Raw genomic sequence first — 17,387 nt, forward strand, 5'->3', positions numbered from 1 at the left:
CAAAAAACAAAAAACTATAGTTCAGTCATGTTAAGTATACAGTATTCAGATGCAGCAGATCTCTAAGAACTTTTCATCTTGCAACATGCCCCTTAGATACCAATTCCCTCTTCCCCTTCCCCCTAGCCCTTGGTAATCACCTTTCTACTTTCCGTTTCTGTGATTTTTGACCACTCTGTTAGATACTTCCTGTGAGTGAAATCATACAGCATTTGTCCTTTTGTGACTAGCATATTTGGCTTAGTGTGATGGACTTCATTGTAGCACGTGACAGGACTGCCTACTTTTTTAAGGCTGCATAGTATTTCATTGCATATGTATACCACATCTTGTTTTATACATTCTCCTGTGAATGGACATTTGGGTTGGATTTCACCTTTTGGCTATCGTGAGTAATACTGCTGTGAACATGGGTATACACGTATCTCTTTGAGATCCTTCTTTGAATTATTTGGATGTACACTTAAAAGTAGGAGAGTACTTTTGGTAATATGGTAATTATGGTAATATGGTAACATGGTCATATGGTAATTCTATTTTTAATTTTCTTAGGAACCTCCATACTGTTTTTTATAATGACTGCACCATTTTACATTCCCACTAACAGTACACAAGGGTTCTAACTTCTCTGTATTCTCACCAACACTTACATCCTGTTTTTTGTGATAGTTTCCGTGTTGATAGTGTGAGGTGATATCTCCTTGTGGTTTGGATTTACATTTCCCTAATGATTAGAGATGTTGCGCATCTTTTTCCTGTGTTTCTTGGCCATTCATATATCATCTTTGGAGAAATGTCTATTTAAATCCTTTGCTTATTTTTAATTTGGGTTGTTTTTGAGTTAGAGAAGTTCCTTATGCATTTCGGACATTAACCCCTTATCAGATATATGATTTTCAATTATGATTTCCTATTCCATATATTGCCTTCTTATTCTTGATTTTTTTTTTTTTTGATGTGCAAACATTTCTGAGTTTGGTGCAGCCCCATTTGTCTATTTTTGATTTTGTTGCCTGGGCTTTTGGTGTTATATCCAAGAAATTATTGCCAAATCCAATGTGTAGAAGCTTGTCTCCTACATTTTCTTCCAGGAGTTTAATAGTTTTAGGTCTTTAATCAATGTTGAGTTATTTTTGTATATGGTATAAGGTAAGGGACCAACTTCATTCTTTTGCCTGTGACTATCCAGTTTTCTCAATATCATTTGTTAAAGAGACTATCCTCTCACCACTGTATAGTCTTGTCAAAAGTCATTTGACCATAGATGTGGGGGTTTGTATATCATTCATTTACCATTTTGACCCTTGTCAAAAGCCATTTGGTCATATATGTAGGGGTTTATTTCTGGACTCTCTAGTTCCCTTGGTCTATATATCTATTTTTATGTCAGTACCACACTCTTTTAATTACTGTTGCTCTTTGTAGTTTTTTTTGAGACAGAGTGCTGTCGCTCATGCTGGAGTGCAGTGGTGTGATCTCGGCTCACTGCAACCTCTGTCTCTAGGGTTCAAGCAATTCTTCTGCCTCAGCCTCCTGAGTAGCTGAGACTACAGGCGTGTGCCACCATGCCTGGCTAATTTTTGCATTTTTAGTAGAGACGGAGTTTCACAATGTTGGTCAGGCTAGTCTCGAACTCCTGACCTAGGTGACCCACCTGCCTCAGCCTCCCAAAGTGCTGGGATTACAGATATGAGCCACTGCACCCAGTCTGTAGTATATTTTGAAATCAGGGAATGTGGGGCCTCCAACTTTGTTCTTTTTCAAGATTATTTTGGCTATTTGGAGTCCCTTGAGATTCTGAATTTTACGAATTTTAGGATGGTTTTCCTATTTCCACAAAAAATAATGTTGGGATTTTGATAAGGATTGCATTGAATCTGTAGATTATTTTGTATAGTGTGGACATTTTAACAGTATTGAGTCATCCAATTCATAAGCACAGGATATCTTCCATTTGTTTATGTCTTCTTTGATTTCTTTTAGTAATGTTTTACAGTTTTCAGTGTACAAGGCCTACTTGGTTAAGTTTATTCATAAGTATTTCATTCTTTTTGGTGCTATGGTAAGTAGATTATTTTCTTAATTTCCATTTTGGATTGGTCATTATTTGCATATAAGAATGCAACTGATTAAAAATTTTTTAAACTTTTAATTTAATTTTTTTGAGACAGAGTCTCGCTCTGTTGCCCAGGCTGGAGTGCAGTAGACTGATCTTGGCTCACTACAACCTCCACCTCCTGGGCTCACATGATCCTCCTGCCTCAGCCTCCCAAGTAGCTGGGATTTGTGCTTTTAGTAGAGATGGGGTTTCACCATGTTGCCAAGGTTGGTCTCAAACTCCTGACCTCAAATTACCCACCCACCTCCACCTTCCAAAGTGTTGGGATTACAGGTGTGAGCCACCACATCTGACCTTTTTTTTTAAATTTAAAATTAAAAAACTTTATGGGTAGGTGTATATATTTATGGGGTACTTAAGATATTTTGATACAGCCATACAATGTGTGATAATCACATTGGGGTAAATGGGGTATCCAGCACTTCAAGCATGTATCATTTCTTTGTGTTACAAACATTCCAGTTATACTCTTTTAGTTATTTTAAAAGGAACATTAAATCTAGCTGTTCTTAGTCACCCTGTTGTGCTGTCAAATAGTAGATCTTATTCATTCTAACTATATTTTTGTGCCTATTAACCATCCCCATTCCTCCCCGACCCCCCACACTACACTTCTCAGTCTCTGGTAACTGTCATTCTACTTTCTATCTCCACGAGTTCAATTGTTTTAATTTTTAGCTCCCACAAACAAGTGAGAACATGCAAAGTTTGAATTTTTGTGCATGGCTTATTTCATTTAACACAATGCCTTTCAATTCCATCCACGTTTTTGTAAATGACAGGATCTCATTCTCTTTTATGGCTGAATAGTACTCCATTGTGTCTGTGTACCACATTTGCTTTATCTATTCATCTGCTGATGGACACTTAGGTTGATTCCAATTCTTGGCTATTGTGAATAGTGTGAATTTTGATTTTATGTCCTGCAACTTTGCTGAATTTGTTTAAGTTCTAACAGGTTTTCGTGTGTGTGAAATCTTTAGTTTTTCTGCATATAAGATCATGTCATCTGTGAACAGAGATAATTTTAACTTCCAACTTTGATGTCTTTTCAAGTGATAAACTTTTAATTAGAAGTAAAAGCTTTGTCATAATTGTAGAATTATTAGCTATCTAATAGAAATATAGTCATGTGTCACTTAATGATGGGGATATATTCTGAGAAATGCATTGTTAGGTGATTTCATTGTTGTGAGAACATCATAACGTGCTTACACAAACCTAGATGGTATAACCTACTACACACCTAGGGTATATGATATAACTTATTGCTCCCAGGCTACAAACCTGTCTAGAATGTTACCGTACTGAATACTGTAAGCAACTGTAATGCAGTGCTAAGTATTTGTGCATCTAAACAGAAAAGGCACAGTGGAAATACCATATTATAATCCTATGGGACCACTGTCATATATGTGGTCCATCATTGACTGAAATGTTACGTGGCGCATGACTGTAGTATTTTTACAGCAAATGCTGTTCCAGAGTTTAGTCCTTAGTTGAAGAATGCAACTTAGTCTGCAGTAGATACTTTCCTGTGTTGGAACCTGGACATTAATTGCTCAGCTGGGACAATCTAGGTTTTCTGGGAGCTTGCAGGGAGATTTGCAGCAGGTGATAACATTGAGGGGTTTGGTCCTGGGTGCTTGTTAAGAGCTTTGCGTTGGGCACAGCCCATTCCACTCCATCTACTGTGCTTTATCTCAGGCCTTCTAAGACTCTTCTGAAGCCACTTTCTCTTTGTACAGTTTATTATTATTATTATTATTATTATCATTATTATTATTATTATTGAGACAGGGTCTTACTCCATCTCCCAGGCTGGAGTGCAGTGGTGCTATCATGGCTCACTGTAGCCTCCACCTTCTGGGCTCGAGAGATCCTCCCACCTCAGCCTCCTGAGTAGCTGGGACCACAGGCGTGCATCACCACATCTGGCTAATTTTGTATTTTTTTATAGAGACAGAGTTTTGCTATACTACCCAGGCTGGTCTCCTGAGCCGAAACACCTGCCTCAGCCTCCCAAAGTGCTGAGATTATAGGTGTGAGCCACTGTGCCCAGCCCTCTTTGTACAGTTTCATGTCCTAGCGTTGACAGATTCTGGTGAGAGGGGTCTAGAGATAGTGCTTGGCACCTCCTGCTCCTGACAGTTTGTGGCCAGCCTTTTCCATGCTTTTTTCTAGGAGTTAAAAACAAAGGATGACCAGTATGTGAAGGATTTGAAGAAACAGTCAGATGACATCTGCCTGCTTCTGGAGCGGATGGAAGAACAGGTGAAGAACGTGATGAAAACCTTTCGTGAGGAGCTCTATAACATCGAGGTAACGGTGTGAAAGGACCTGGTTTCTGCTCTTGGGGGGCCCCTGGGAGGAGGTCTAGGTCTGTCCTCATGATCTAAGGAGGGCCCTAGATGACTTCTCTGTCTTCCTCTGATTTCTGTTTCTGCTCTCAGGTTTTATTAATTTATTTACTCATTCATTCATTTGACAAATACATATCAAGTGTCTACTATATGCTGGGCACTGTTCCAGGGGGCTAGGGATGCAGCTGTGAACAAAACAAAGTCCCTGGTAGAGCCTGTATTCTAGTAGGAGGCAGCTAGACAATAAACAAGTTACTAAATATATTATTTCACAGGTGGTCATAAGTGTTTTGAAAGAAAATAAGATGAGCAAGGGGTTGGGGAATAAAAAAGGGGGATTAGCACTCCATAAGCATAAACCCTATATGAGGCATTTCTTTGTTTCTTTATGGCAATTGGGGCAGACAGTGGCAAAGGGGAGTGCTGCATAGGATTCAGGAATCAGTATTTTGAATTTGAATGAAATGTTCAAGATTGAGATTGAGATTTAGCCCTTTCCAAGATGGAAGAGAGCCAAGAGGTTGGAGGCCTCTCTCTCTCTGGGTTGTTGGAGACTTATTTCTGCATTCCCAAACCTACCCCTTGTGAGCTTCATGCTGCCTTTGCTTCATGGGAACCCCAACCATGGCAACGCGTCAACAGTAGTCAGTTGAATTACACACCAGGGCCTGCCGTGTGACTGACAACAGGGGCACTGGCCTTCCTCCAGTTCCCTCCCAAGCCACGGGACTGTTGAAACATCTCCTGTCTGCATTCGGATATTGTCTTCATAACAGCTAATTTCCATGCAGCTCCTTCCATAGCCATTCGGTCTCATGAAACTTGGCAAGTCTGCATTTGAAATTTACTTTTACTATGTGGTTGTTGGTACAGCATTCATACAGTTACCTAAAAGTTCTTTGACACTGGTAGGACCTGCCCAATCAAAACAGATGCAAGAGTCTTTTTCCTTCTTGGTCATAGAAAGCATTTGAGGTGGAACGCCAAGAGCTACTGGCCAGTAATAAGAAGAAATGGGAGCGGGCCCTTCAGGCTCATAATGCCAAAGAGGTAAAGGGTGGAGGCTGTCAAGGGTGATCTGTGGGATCTGGGTGGTTTCTATTGTGACTGACTTCGCTAGCCTTTCTGGTTTTTTTTTTTTTTTTTTTTTTGAGATAGAGTCTTGCTCTGTCACCTAGGCTGGAGTGCAGTGACCTGATCTCAGCTCACTGCAAGCTCCGCCTCCTGGGTTTATGCCATTCTCCTGCCCCAGCCTCCCGAGTAGCTGGGACTACAGGTGCCCACCACCTTGCCCAGCTAGTTTTTTGTATTTTTTAGTAGAGACGGGGTTTCACCATGTTAGACAGGATGGTCTCGATCTCCTGACCTCGTGATCCACTCGTCTCGGCCTCCCAAAGTGCTGCGATTACAGGCTTGAGCCACTGTGCCTGGCCTTTTTTTTTTTTTTCTTTGAGATGGAGTGTTGCTTCTGTCACCAGGCTGGAGTGCTGTGGCGCGATCTTGGCTCACCGCAACCTCTGATTCCCTGGTTCAAGTGATTCTCCTGCCTTAGCCTCCCAAGTAGCTGGGATTACAGGCGTATGCCACCATGCTAATTTTTGTATTTTTAGTAGAGATGAGTTTTACCATGTTGACCAGGATGGTCTCAATCTCCTGACCTCGTGATCCACTCGCCTTGGCCTCCCAAAATGTTGGGATTATAGGCGTGAGTCTCCACGCCTGGCCACCTTTTTGTGTCTTGAGTAGAATTGCTGTGGCTAAATACTACTGCGTTCATTACTGCACCTCCTAGCTAATCAGTGTGGCCTTGCAGATGGGGATTGTCTCTTTGGTGGTGGTGAGTACCACCTGGGCAGCTTGCTGTGTTTTCCATGGTCCCGTCACTTTCCCCTTTGTTTACTGGGTATCTCACCCAACTGTGAGTATTCGTGGCCCAAGGTGTTTTAAGACACATTTTTAAGGGGTGTTTATTATCACTTTATTTCAGAGTTGTAAAGAACAAAGAAGTGACTCGACCAAGATCCAATAGACTTTTCAGAAATATAAACATCTGATTTCAGGGTCTGTGCATAATTTCTTGTCTTTTTTTCAAATATTTAGACTTCAAGGAGATGAGCTTAATTTCATAATGGAGCATTCCTCTTAGAGTTTCTGGAGTAATGACTCCATTAGGCAATATGAGCCAAGTCCTAAAAGCCTTGGGTATTCAGGACTTCGGAAAGCCACCAGACTCCCCGTGGAGCCATGAAACTTCCAAAGTTTCCCCTGTGTCATGCTGGTCAGGCCATCCAAAGGATTGAGGTGGGGCAAGGATGGTCCCTGACTTTTCTCTTGTCTTCCTGTGCCTTTAGCTGGAATATCTTACCAACCGCATGAAAAAAGTGGAGGACTATGAGAAGCAGCTGAACAGGCAGAGGATCTGGGATTGTGAAGAATACAACACGATCAAGATCAAGCTGGAGCAGGATGTGCAGGTACAGCAGCTGGTCCTCACTAGGGTGCCTGGGTGGCGGAGCACATGGCCAACACCTGTGAATGTTTCCTGTTTAGCAACTACCTGTGATATTCTAGAGGTAGTCCCTTCAGCACGTATTTATTAATCATCTGCCTTCTTTTAAATATTCATATCTGAAGGAGCTCATGTACAGGATATATGCAGAGAGATGCTTTCTTTAAGAAACCAGTGGAGGTGAGCTGAGCATGGTGGCTTACACTTGTAATCGCAGCACTTTGGGAGGCCGAGGAGGGAGGATCACTTGAGACCTGGAGTTCGAGACGAGCCTGGGCAACATAGTGAAACTGTGTCTCGGCAAAAAATAAAAAGAAATTAGCTGAGCCTGGTAGCACACACCTGTAGTCCCAGCTACTCAGGAGGCTGAGGTTGGAGGGTCACTTGAGCCCAGGAGTTTAAGGCTGTAGTGAGCTGTGATCACACCACTGCACTCCAACCTGGGCAACAGAGCAAGACTTTGTCAGAAAGAAAGAGAAAGGGAGAGAGAAAGTAAGAGAGAAAAAGAAAGAAAGGAAAAGAAAGAAAGGAAAAGAAAGAAAGGAAAAAGAAAGAAAGAAAAAGAAAGAAAGAGGAGAGGGAGGGAAGGAAGGAAGGAGAAAAGAAAAGAAAAAAAGAAAAGAAAAAAGAAAAGAAAGGAAGAGAAAGAAAGAAAAACTGCCAAGATACTACAGAGGTCTGGAAGCCATTTTCTTCTAGCAAAGGAAAAATGTCCCTAGGGCAAGTTGGTTATGTCCAAGAGCCAAAGCTAGGACAGCTACTGCTAATAATGGCAGCCATCAAGTGAGTCTCTCCCATATTCCAGATACTTAAATGAACTCTAATCTTCATCACCAACAGCATTTTATACATCAGAAATCTGAAGCTTAGAGACAAAGCTGTATATCTAGTACACAATAAACCCTGGATTCAAATCCAGTTCTGTCTGGCTCAAAAGAAAAGCCTATATTCTTCCCTTATTTTGAACAGTCCCTTGACTGATGGTTGGAAATTTCAGTGAGGCAAATTCTGACTATCAGAAAGAAGCTTCTAAGAGTTAGAACTGTCCAATATTCAGAAGGGCGTTCCACAAAACAAAGATGGCTTTATCTCAAAATATGCAATGGCTGAATGACTGTGTCTGTCTTTGGTGTTGAAGAAGGATTCCTGCAGTAGTAGGAGGTTATTTCTGGTTTCTAAAGTTTTTTCCAAGCCCCTAGGCTGTTTCAATACCAGTTAAAAAAATGTATCTCTAATTACATGTACATGTAATGTAATTGCATCTTAATATTCAAGTATGGTCTATTCATTTCAGTCTCTATGTAGAAAAAGGTGTTAGATGAAAGCTTTTCCACATAGCTTTTGTTAGAGTTTCAGTTCTTTTCCTATCACTTGATATCATGAAGTTAAATCAAAAACCCCATTAGGTTACAAATATATTTACTAGTCTTGAGAATTTTCCCAGGTCCTTCTCATATTAATGTCACAGATATGAGAGTTACCTACAGAATACTACAAGTCTGTAATACAATGGCACTCTTTCTGTGGGCTGTACATTGATATAATTTTACTGAAAATGGCTATTGTTAAACTTTCTGAATTTATGTTGGTTCTGTGATAATTTATGTGACAAAACTACATACTGCTAGCCTCAGTGAGATATCTGGAGTTTCATGTTCTTAATCCAATGTCCAAATACTTCAATGAAGCAAAAAATTCTAGGACATGGGGAGATCCTGAGGTGGGTGTAGGAGGTAGAGTAAGATCAGAGAAGTAGGGGGCAGGGAGGCAGGGAGACCGGGAGACCTGGCTCTGCTGGCTGTTCCTGTCCAGGTTGACTGACGGTGGCATGTGCGCAGATGGAGACATTTCAGGCAGAAAGGGGCACGGTGCCTTTGCATCATAGTTCTTTCCTGTGTCAGATGGAAACCGAGGCTACCTACACCACTTTCCACACTGTAACTGGGGGGAAAAATCATCAAATCAGGGACTACCCATATGGCAACATGTGGAATGTTTTGGTAGGTTGAACTTTATCATAGTGACTCTTAAGTGTACTTTCACTAGACATTCAAGCCAAATGGCACTGATTTTTTTAAGAAGATGTAACATGCAGTTCAAAGTTAAATTTTCTCTTCCCAACTAATGCATAGCACTCTATCAATTCTAAAATATGGAACTAAAATTCTTGCAAACCACAAAAATGGGAAGGATAGGCCGGGCGCGGTGGCTCAAACCTGTAATCCCAGCACTTTGGGAGGCCGAGGCGGGTGGATCACGAGGTCAGGAGATCGAGACTATCCTGGCTAACATGGTGAAACCCCGTCTCTACTAAAAATACAAAAAACTAGCCGGGCGTGGTGGCGGGCGCCTGTAGTCTCAGCTACTTGGGAGGCTGAGGCGGGAGAATGGCGTGAACCCGGGAGGCGGAGCTTGCAGTGAGCCGAGATCACGCCACTGCACTCCAGCCTGGGAGACACAGCGAGACTCCGTCTCAAAAAAAAAAAAAAAAAAAAAAAAAAAAAAAAAAAAAAATGGGAAGGATACAGTACACATAGACTTGGATGATGGGTGAAGTACAAGAAGTAAAAAGAAGTCTTACTGTTCATGTGCTTACTGCCAGTAAAGGTCATGTTATTAATAGGAGAGCAAAGAGAAGCCTGTAAACATTGTGTGCTTAGGTGGAAACTCCCTACCCCTGCCCACCACCCTAAAAGAAAACTGCTAGAAACATTTAATTCTTGATGCAGGAAACAAATGTTTTTATCTGTAGGCCTTATACACTCATTTAGGATTGTAAGATGTTCAGCTCAAATTTAGAGGCTGCTACCTTTAATACTAGAATATTAATCCCCCCAAATTAAATATGTTATTTATTTACACTATATTAATTTACATTGTGCAAAGCACAGAGATTAGCAAAGTACAGCCCCTGCCCTCAAGGAACTTATAATCTATTAAGGAAGAAAGCAAGCTACGGCCCGGCACGGTGGCTCATGCCTGTAATCCCAGCACTTTGGGAGGCTGAGGTGGGTGGATCATGAGATCAGGAGATCAGGATCATCCTGGCTAACATGGTGAAACCCTCTCTCTACTAAAAATACAAAAAATTAGCTGGACGTGATGGCACATGCCTGTAGTCTGAGCTACTCGGGCGCTGAGGCAGGAGAATGGCATGAACCCGGGAGGCGGAGCTCACAGTGAGCCAAGATTGCACCACTGCACTCCAGCCTGGGCAACAGAGCGAGACTCCATCTCAAAACAGAACAAAACAAAGCAACAACAACAACAACAACAACAAAACAACAACAACAAAAAACAGAAAACAAGCTACACAAATAGTGTCAAAGAGAAGGAGATGGGGCAGAAAGGGGGAGCAAGAGTGTGGCCTGGGATGACATTGCCAGTCTTCAGGTTCCAACATGGGATCCTGCAGGCCCAGCTTAGGGTCAAGATTGGGGTAAATAGGCCCAGTGGAGTCTCTGGAGTCAGCAGAGAAGGCCAGAGGGAAAGGCTGTTTTAAATTTCCATCCTGCTGGCACATTGGTGGCAGCCTCTTTTCCTGAGCCCGTGGGCAAGAGATGACCCCCAAAAGCAGCTGTGGAGAAGCTTGTGCTGCTCCAGGACAAAGCGGGGAAGGTGCTATCAAAACTTATGCTACCTTTACCATACAAAGACTTTTGTGGCAGGTTAGATTGTAATCTTTATAGATGACTCATAAAACACAAACATCATGTTTTGCCATTAGTCTTGGGAACATGAACTGCAACTTTGCAAAATATCTTTGGATAATTGAATAATAAGCACAGACCTTTAGCAAAATCAATTACAGGTATTTTTAACTTTTATTTTAGGTTCAGGGTACGTGTGCAGGTTTGTTATATGGGTAAACTGCATGTCACAGGGGTTTGCTGTACAAATTATTTCATTACCCGGTAATAAGCATAGTACTCGCTAGGTAGTTTTTTGATCCTCTCCCTGCTCCCAACCTCCACCCTCTAGTAGGCCCCAGTGTCTACTGTTCCCCTCTTTGTGTCCATGTGTTCTCGTTTGTCCCACTTATAGTGAGAACATGTGGTATTTGGTTTTCTGTTCCTATGTTAGTTTGCTTAGGATAATGGCCTCCAGTTCCAGTTATCTTGCTGCAAAGGACATATTCTTGTTCTTTTTTTTTTTTTAAACCTTTATGTCAAACCATATGATCTTGTTCTTTTTTTATGGCTGCATAATATTCCATGGTGTATATGTACCACATTTTAAAAACCCAGTCTACCGCTGATGGGCATCTAGGTTGATTCCATGTCTTTGCTATTGTGAACAGGCTGCAATGAACATATGCATGCATGTGTCTTTTTGGTAGAATCATTTATACTCCTTTAGATATATATCCAATAATGGGATTGCTGGGTCAAATGGTAGCTTTGTTTTAGGTTCTTTGAGGAATTGCCACACTGCTTTCTACAATACCTGAACTAATTTACATTCCCTCCAGCTGTGTATAAGCGTTACTTTTTCTCTGCAACCTCACCAGCATCTCCTGGGTTTTTTTTTTTTTTTTTTACTTTTTAATAATAGCCATTCTGACTGGTGTGAGATGGTATATCATTGTGGTTTTGATTTGCATTTCTCTAATGATTAGCGATGTTGAGCATTTTGTCATATGCTTGTTGGCTGCATGTATGCCTTCTTTTGAAAAGTGTTGTTCATGTTCTTTGCCCACCCACTCCCCCCACTTTTTTCCCTTTTTCTTTTTTTTTGGAGACGGGGTCTTCCTCTGTTGCTCAGACTGGAGTGCAGTGGCATGATCTCAGCTCACTGCAGCCTCGACTTCCCAGCAGGCTCAAGCAAACCTCCCTCCTCAGTCTCCCGAATAGCTGGGACTACAGGCACATGCCACCTTGCCTGGCTAATTAAAATTTTGTGTGTGTGTGGAGATGAGTTCTCACTTTGTTGCCCAGGCTGGTCTCGAATTCCTGGCCTCAAGCAATCCTCCCTCCTTGGTCTCCCAAAGTGCTGGGATTACAGGCATGAGCCACCATGCCCAGCCATCCGTATACATATTATTATGTAATAACCTTCCTTTAAGAATGAAATTCACATGAGCGTGCATGTGATAGAGCTTTTGCATTTATAGTTCACATGCTCTTGTTGTATTGTAAATATAAAAACAATCCTCTGGCCAAATAAGTCTGGGAAATGCTGTCTTAGAGAGAGGGGACTGTTGCAACGCCACGAGAAGAAGGAGGGCTCCCTGGAAATCATCGGAGCAGACATTCAGGCACTCTAGGTCTCAGGGCCTCCACATGGGTCCGTTCCTGGGAAGACAGAACAGCCATTCCTCATCATCCCAAGTGGAGAGCAGTTCCGAAGACCCTCCTTCTCTGTGAGTGCTCATCTGTTCTCAGATGGTTACATCCCATGTGGAGCTTTTCTATTGGACTTTTGTGCTGAGCTGCCTCATAGACCAATGGCCTCCCTTATGTTCAGTTTACCTGTGTCTGGTTTGTGTTCTGATTCCTGACTCACTCACGATGACCATGGCTGGTAACATTTGAAGTGGCAGAGCTGGTTTCATTTGAGGAGTAGAGGCATAAATCATTGCACCTTTGCAAGAAGAGCTGCTGAGAATCCCTTTCCCAGGAGACACTCAGGGCCATCCCTAGAAGGGGACAGGGCCCAAAGCAACTCAGCCTGGGACCACCCGGATAACTGCCATTGAAATGAGGCTGTGCTGTTGGCATCATCCATAGGTCCTTGGGGATACTGTGCAAGTCAGACATTTCAAAATTAAATTTTAAATAGGCTCAGAAAGGGTCCTTTGTAGTTGTAGTTGAAGCTTCTGGCAGCTCCCTGCCCTGCCCCAAGTTCCCTACCCAAGGGCCAGGCCTGCACTTGGAGCCGCAGGGTCTGCCTGGCACGATGCTCAGTGCTGACAGAATGGGGTGAGGTGAGCACTTGCACCCATGGCCAGTGGGAGCATAAACCATAGATTGCTCTTTGGAAAGCAACTTATTGAGAACTTTTGACTTAGTCATTTCACTTCTACGAATCTACCATAAGGAAACAAATTACCCCAAGAATTGTATATATAATTTGTCTCAGCATTATTTTATAGTAAAGAAAATTATTAAAAAGTATATATAACTATATATACACACACACACACAACTGTAGAGAAATGGTAAATTATTATGACATGGTAAACATATTAAATATTTCATATATGATAAAACAGCATAGTATATAAAAGTATTCTAGCCTGTAATCCCAGCGCTTTGGGAAGTCGAGGCAGGCGGATCACCTGAGGTCGGGAGTTTGAGACAAGCCTGGCCAACATGGTGAAACCCCATCTCTACTAAAAATACAAAAATTAGCCGGGCGTGGTGGTGGCACATGCCTGTAATTCCAGCTACTTGGGAGGCTGAGGCAGGAGAATCATTTGAACGCGGAAAGTGGAGGTTGCAGTGAGCCGAGATCATGCCACTGTACTCCAGCCTGGGTGAGCGAGACTCTACCTCAAAAAAAAAAAAAAAAAAAAAAAAGGATTCTGTACTATTAAAATGATGTTAATAAAACTTTGCTAACCTGAAAAATTGTTGTTGTGATATTAAGGGAGGAAATTAGGATATAAAATTGTAGACATAGTTTGATTCCAACTATGTAAAGGACACTGGGGGGAAACATGCCAGCATTAACAGAAGTTGCCTTTGGGGGTGGAATTTTGGGTAGCCTTGCAACTTCTTTCTCCTATGTCTTCTTTTTCATTTGCTGTACTTTCCAAATTTTCTACAATGAGCAAATATTGCTTTTGCACTCAGGAAGAGTTTTTACAAAGAAAAATGTATAACTAGAAAGGGTAAATAAAAAATAAATAAGTAGAGAAATTGAGAGGTAGGATTAGTTATGATCTCAGGGACTCATATGGTTCTTCATTCACCATCTGTTAAAAGATATTACAGGCTTCTGTTCTGAAGGAGACATTCAAATACTCATCTCATAATGGAGATTTAAAAATCCCTGCGGTGGTGATGTAGAATATTCTTGACTAATTCCCCCATGACAATGTGTGTGGGAATCACCGGATTCCACAGCAACCATGGAAATGATGTGCTTCCTGACCCAATGGAGCGTCACCTCCTAGCCAGGAGCCCTCCTGGAGTATGACCCAGAGTGGGCTGTGATAGCTGCTTGGAATCACTTCCTCTGTTGACTCCTGGGCCAGAGTCTGTAGCCTAACAGAGGGAGACGGGACAGAGGCTGGAGACAGCACGCACGTGGCAGTTTTATCGAGTTTCTGATTCCACTTGATTGCCTTCCCCATTCCTGCATTTCACTCGGGAGAGGCAGGAGCATGCCAGCCTCCAGCCTTGCCTCTCTCTGATCTTTTTTTCACAACCTGTCAGGGTGATCTTTCTACAGTGACTGGACCAACCATTTTCCTTCCCTGCTTAACATTTTTAGTGGTCCTCCCTTGACTTCAGGATAATGCTTTAAATTCCTAGCTTGGGAAGGCTCTGCTGCTCTGTCAGCCTCATTTCTGACCGTTCCTTGCCTCGTGCCTCACATCCTAAACTTCTTGTGGTTTTCCCAAAGCCTCATATATGCTATTTCCTCTCTCTAGAGTGCTCTCCCTTCCGGTGTCACCTGTGTAACTCCAGCACATTCTCTAGGTCTCAGCTAGACACACCATCTTCCAGGGATGATTTCCCTGGTCCCTCAAGACCAAGGACAGTGCTCTTGTCATTGGTCCCATAATGGTCTGGGCTTCCCTCTATCTTGCCTCTTATCCCTAGCATTTGTTTATCTGCCTCTGTTCTAGACGGGTCAGGACTATGCCTTTCTCACTGGTGTTTTCGCAACGGCACCTCGAAAAGTATCTCACACAGATTAGGCACACAATAAGTATTTGCTGAATGAATGAATACAGCTAATGGAAATCCAAAAAGTAAGGATGACTGTGTCTGTCCTTTTAAATGAACCTGGGTTGCTAAACACTAACACTTCCACCCTGGAAGGTCAAAGTGGGGAAATTTCAAGTTTTTGTGGCCGTATTTATTTCTATGGTGTTTTTAGCGGGGCTACTCATATCTCTGAAGGGTCTGGAGAAAGTTACCGGAGTTAGTTGGACTTGAAAGCTCTGTGATCTTTCTTAGGCGTTAGGTATACAGATTTTAGTTTACAGTTCATTGACTTGTATTTTATCTGGTTGACCTTTAACTTGACTCTCATGATAGATTTTCTAAGAATGCAGGCTGAGGCACTTGTCCCTAAGGTTCCTCTGACATGACTTGAACAATTTATCAGAAGCCTACAAGCTAGGGCCAACTAGTGTGTGAAAATATATATATATTTGTATTTCAGAGCATACCTTTATTTGTGTACAATTTTAGGTATAATTCACAGGGCAGATAAGCTTATAAATGTAGGAAAGTTTATTTTTGTATACTTCCAGTATAAACTTCTACCAATACTTTTACCTCTTTATTCTTTATGAATGTAGGTACAAAGATAAATACATCTGAATATGGAGATGCATAGTTAGGTAAATAAACATACATAAGCAGGACTATGTAAGTATATCTATGTAAATATTTACCTATACAAAGCATGTTCCCCAAAAGACATTTTAAATACGCTAGTGTATATAATACTAAGGATGCAGTTGTAGAGTTAGTGTGTGTGTGTGTGTATATATACACATATACATAGATATATATATAGTTTTTTTTAAATTTTAGATTCTTGAGCAGCAGCTTCAGCAGAGGAAAGCAATTTATCAACTAAACCAAGAGAAATTAGAGTACAACTTGCAGGTGCTGAAGAAGAGAGATGAAGAAAGCACAGTGATTAAATCCCAGCAGAAGAGGAAGATCAATCGGTAAGCTAGCATGCAGAGCGTCTTTCTTCTGGGCTCTCTGTGCTGAGAATAGGGATGGATATGTACTTTTTTCTATTGAAGGGGTAGAAACCATTAAAAATATAACCAACACTTATTAAAATAGTTTTTTGGAGAAGTTAATACATTCAAGTGGTTCCCCTTCTCTCCCCAAGAAAAGAGAACATAGCAAAAGATTTTCCATCCCCATTCATCTTGTTCCTCTTTCCCACCTCTATAACCAGTTTGTCTCTTCCAGAATTTCATTAGGCATATACAAGCCCACACAAATATTCTCATCCCCCATCTGCTTTTACGCAAATGATGGCAGTCTGTACACACTGCCGTGTATCTTGAAGACCTTTCCATCCCAGTTCATAGAGAGCCTTTACCGTTTGTTAAGCTGCTACGACCCACTGTATAGATACACTATGATTTATTTGACCAGTGTCTAGTGATGGACATGTAGATTGCTTCCAGCCTTTTTCCCTTGCAAATAATACCAACCTAAGTACTCATGACATGTGCCAGTTTGCTTTTGTGGAGATACCATGGCTCATTGAAAGGTACCTATTGCTTGAAATTTCTCACACATCTTCCCTTCTTCCTTGTCTCCTTAGTCCCATCCTTCCTGCCTTTCTTCCTTTAGGAATTGCATTCTAAGTTTCAGACCACTGTGTTAGGCTCTGAGGACCAGAGTGGAATAAGATTTCTTGCTTGTAGAAGGAGACAAGATTGAGGATTTCCCTCCAAACCCCAAATAGCCTATTATTATTTATGAATTCTTCCACTTGTGGGTTGGTAATACATACATTTTGGACACATGTTGAATGTATAGACGAACATCAGTTGACATTTTGGTAGTTACTTATCACAGAAAATGATACTGAATAAATGGGATGGCATCTTAAGCCTGATTATCTGAGAAACAAGAATAGTCAGGGGACAATATTTATGAAAAAATTCCCACTATATAAGCCCCATACTAGATAGGGGAACATCCAAGAAAGACACACATCAATACAGTGAGGAGGCACCTGGGAAAACTTCCCAAAGAAGTGAAATACTGGAGGGGGTGGGGACATGAACTGGCAAAAGGCAGTTAACAGGAGACTCCAGGTGGACAGTGCTGGCAGCTGGGAATGGCTGGTCTGAAGGCAAGGAGGTAGGATTCAGAAAGTCCCACAGTGGGTGTAGAGAACGGGTAAGGTGGGAGGCGGGAGGAGGCGCTTGAGGCAGAGCTTGGGTTTGATGCGTGTGGCTGAGAGATGAGTGGAATCTTCCCTCTTATTTCAAACTCAGACATCTTTCCCTCAGCCTGAAAAACCCTTCAACGGACCCTGCCATTTCTAAGCACCATCTTTTCATTTCTTGCTTTCATTGCCATTTTCCTTTCCTCCTCATCACCACCCAACATTTCATAATTTGACATATCTGTTTGTGCTGCTATAACAGACTACCTGAGACTGGATAATTTACAAAGACGAGTTTATTTCTCACAGTTCTGGAGCCTGGGAAGGCCAAGATCAAGGCTGGCAGGTT

General features: G+C 41.8%; 1 protein-coding gene across 3 annotated transcripts in view; it reads left to right on the plus strand.

The window, feature by feature from the left end:
- LOC105479911 (dynein regulatory complex subunit 1) overlaps positions 1-17,387 on the plus strand; it is a 55,636-nt gene that overhangs the window by 23,806 nt on the left and 14,443 nt on the right. For 2 of the 3 annotated variants that reach the window (XM_071076402.1, XM_071076400.1), the window contains exons 5-8: positions 4,304-4,441; positions 5,446-5,532; positions 6,834-7,055; positions 15,709-15,848. In XM_071076402.1, the coding sequence (XP_070932503.1) occupies positions 4,304-4,441; positions 5,446-5,532; positions 6,834-7,055; positions 15,709-15,848 (587 nt within the window). The remainder of the gene's footprint in view (positions 1-4,303; positions 4,442-5,445; positions 5,533-6,833; positions 7,056-15,708; positions 15,849-17,387) is intronic. The other variant, XM_071076401.1, reaches the window with a different exon arrangement.

This window comes from Macaca nemestrina, chromosome 13, assembly GCF_043159975.1.
Source record: "Macaca nemestrina isolate mMacNem1 chromosome 13, mMacNem.hap1, whole genome shotgun sequence".
In the NCBI taxonomy this organism is placed as follows: Eukaryota; Metazoa; Chordata; class Mammalia; order Primates; family Cercopithecidae; genus Macaca; species Macaca nemestrina.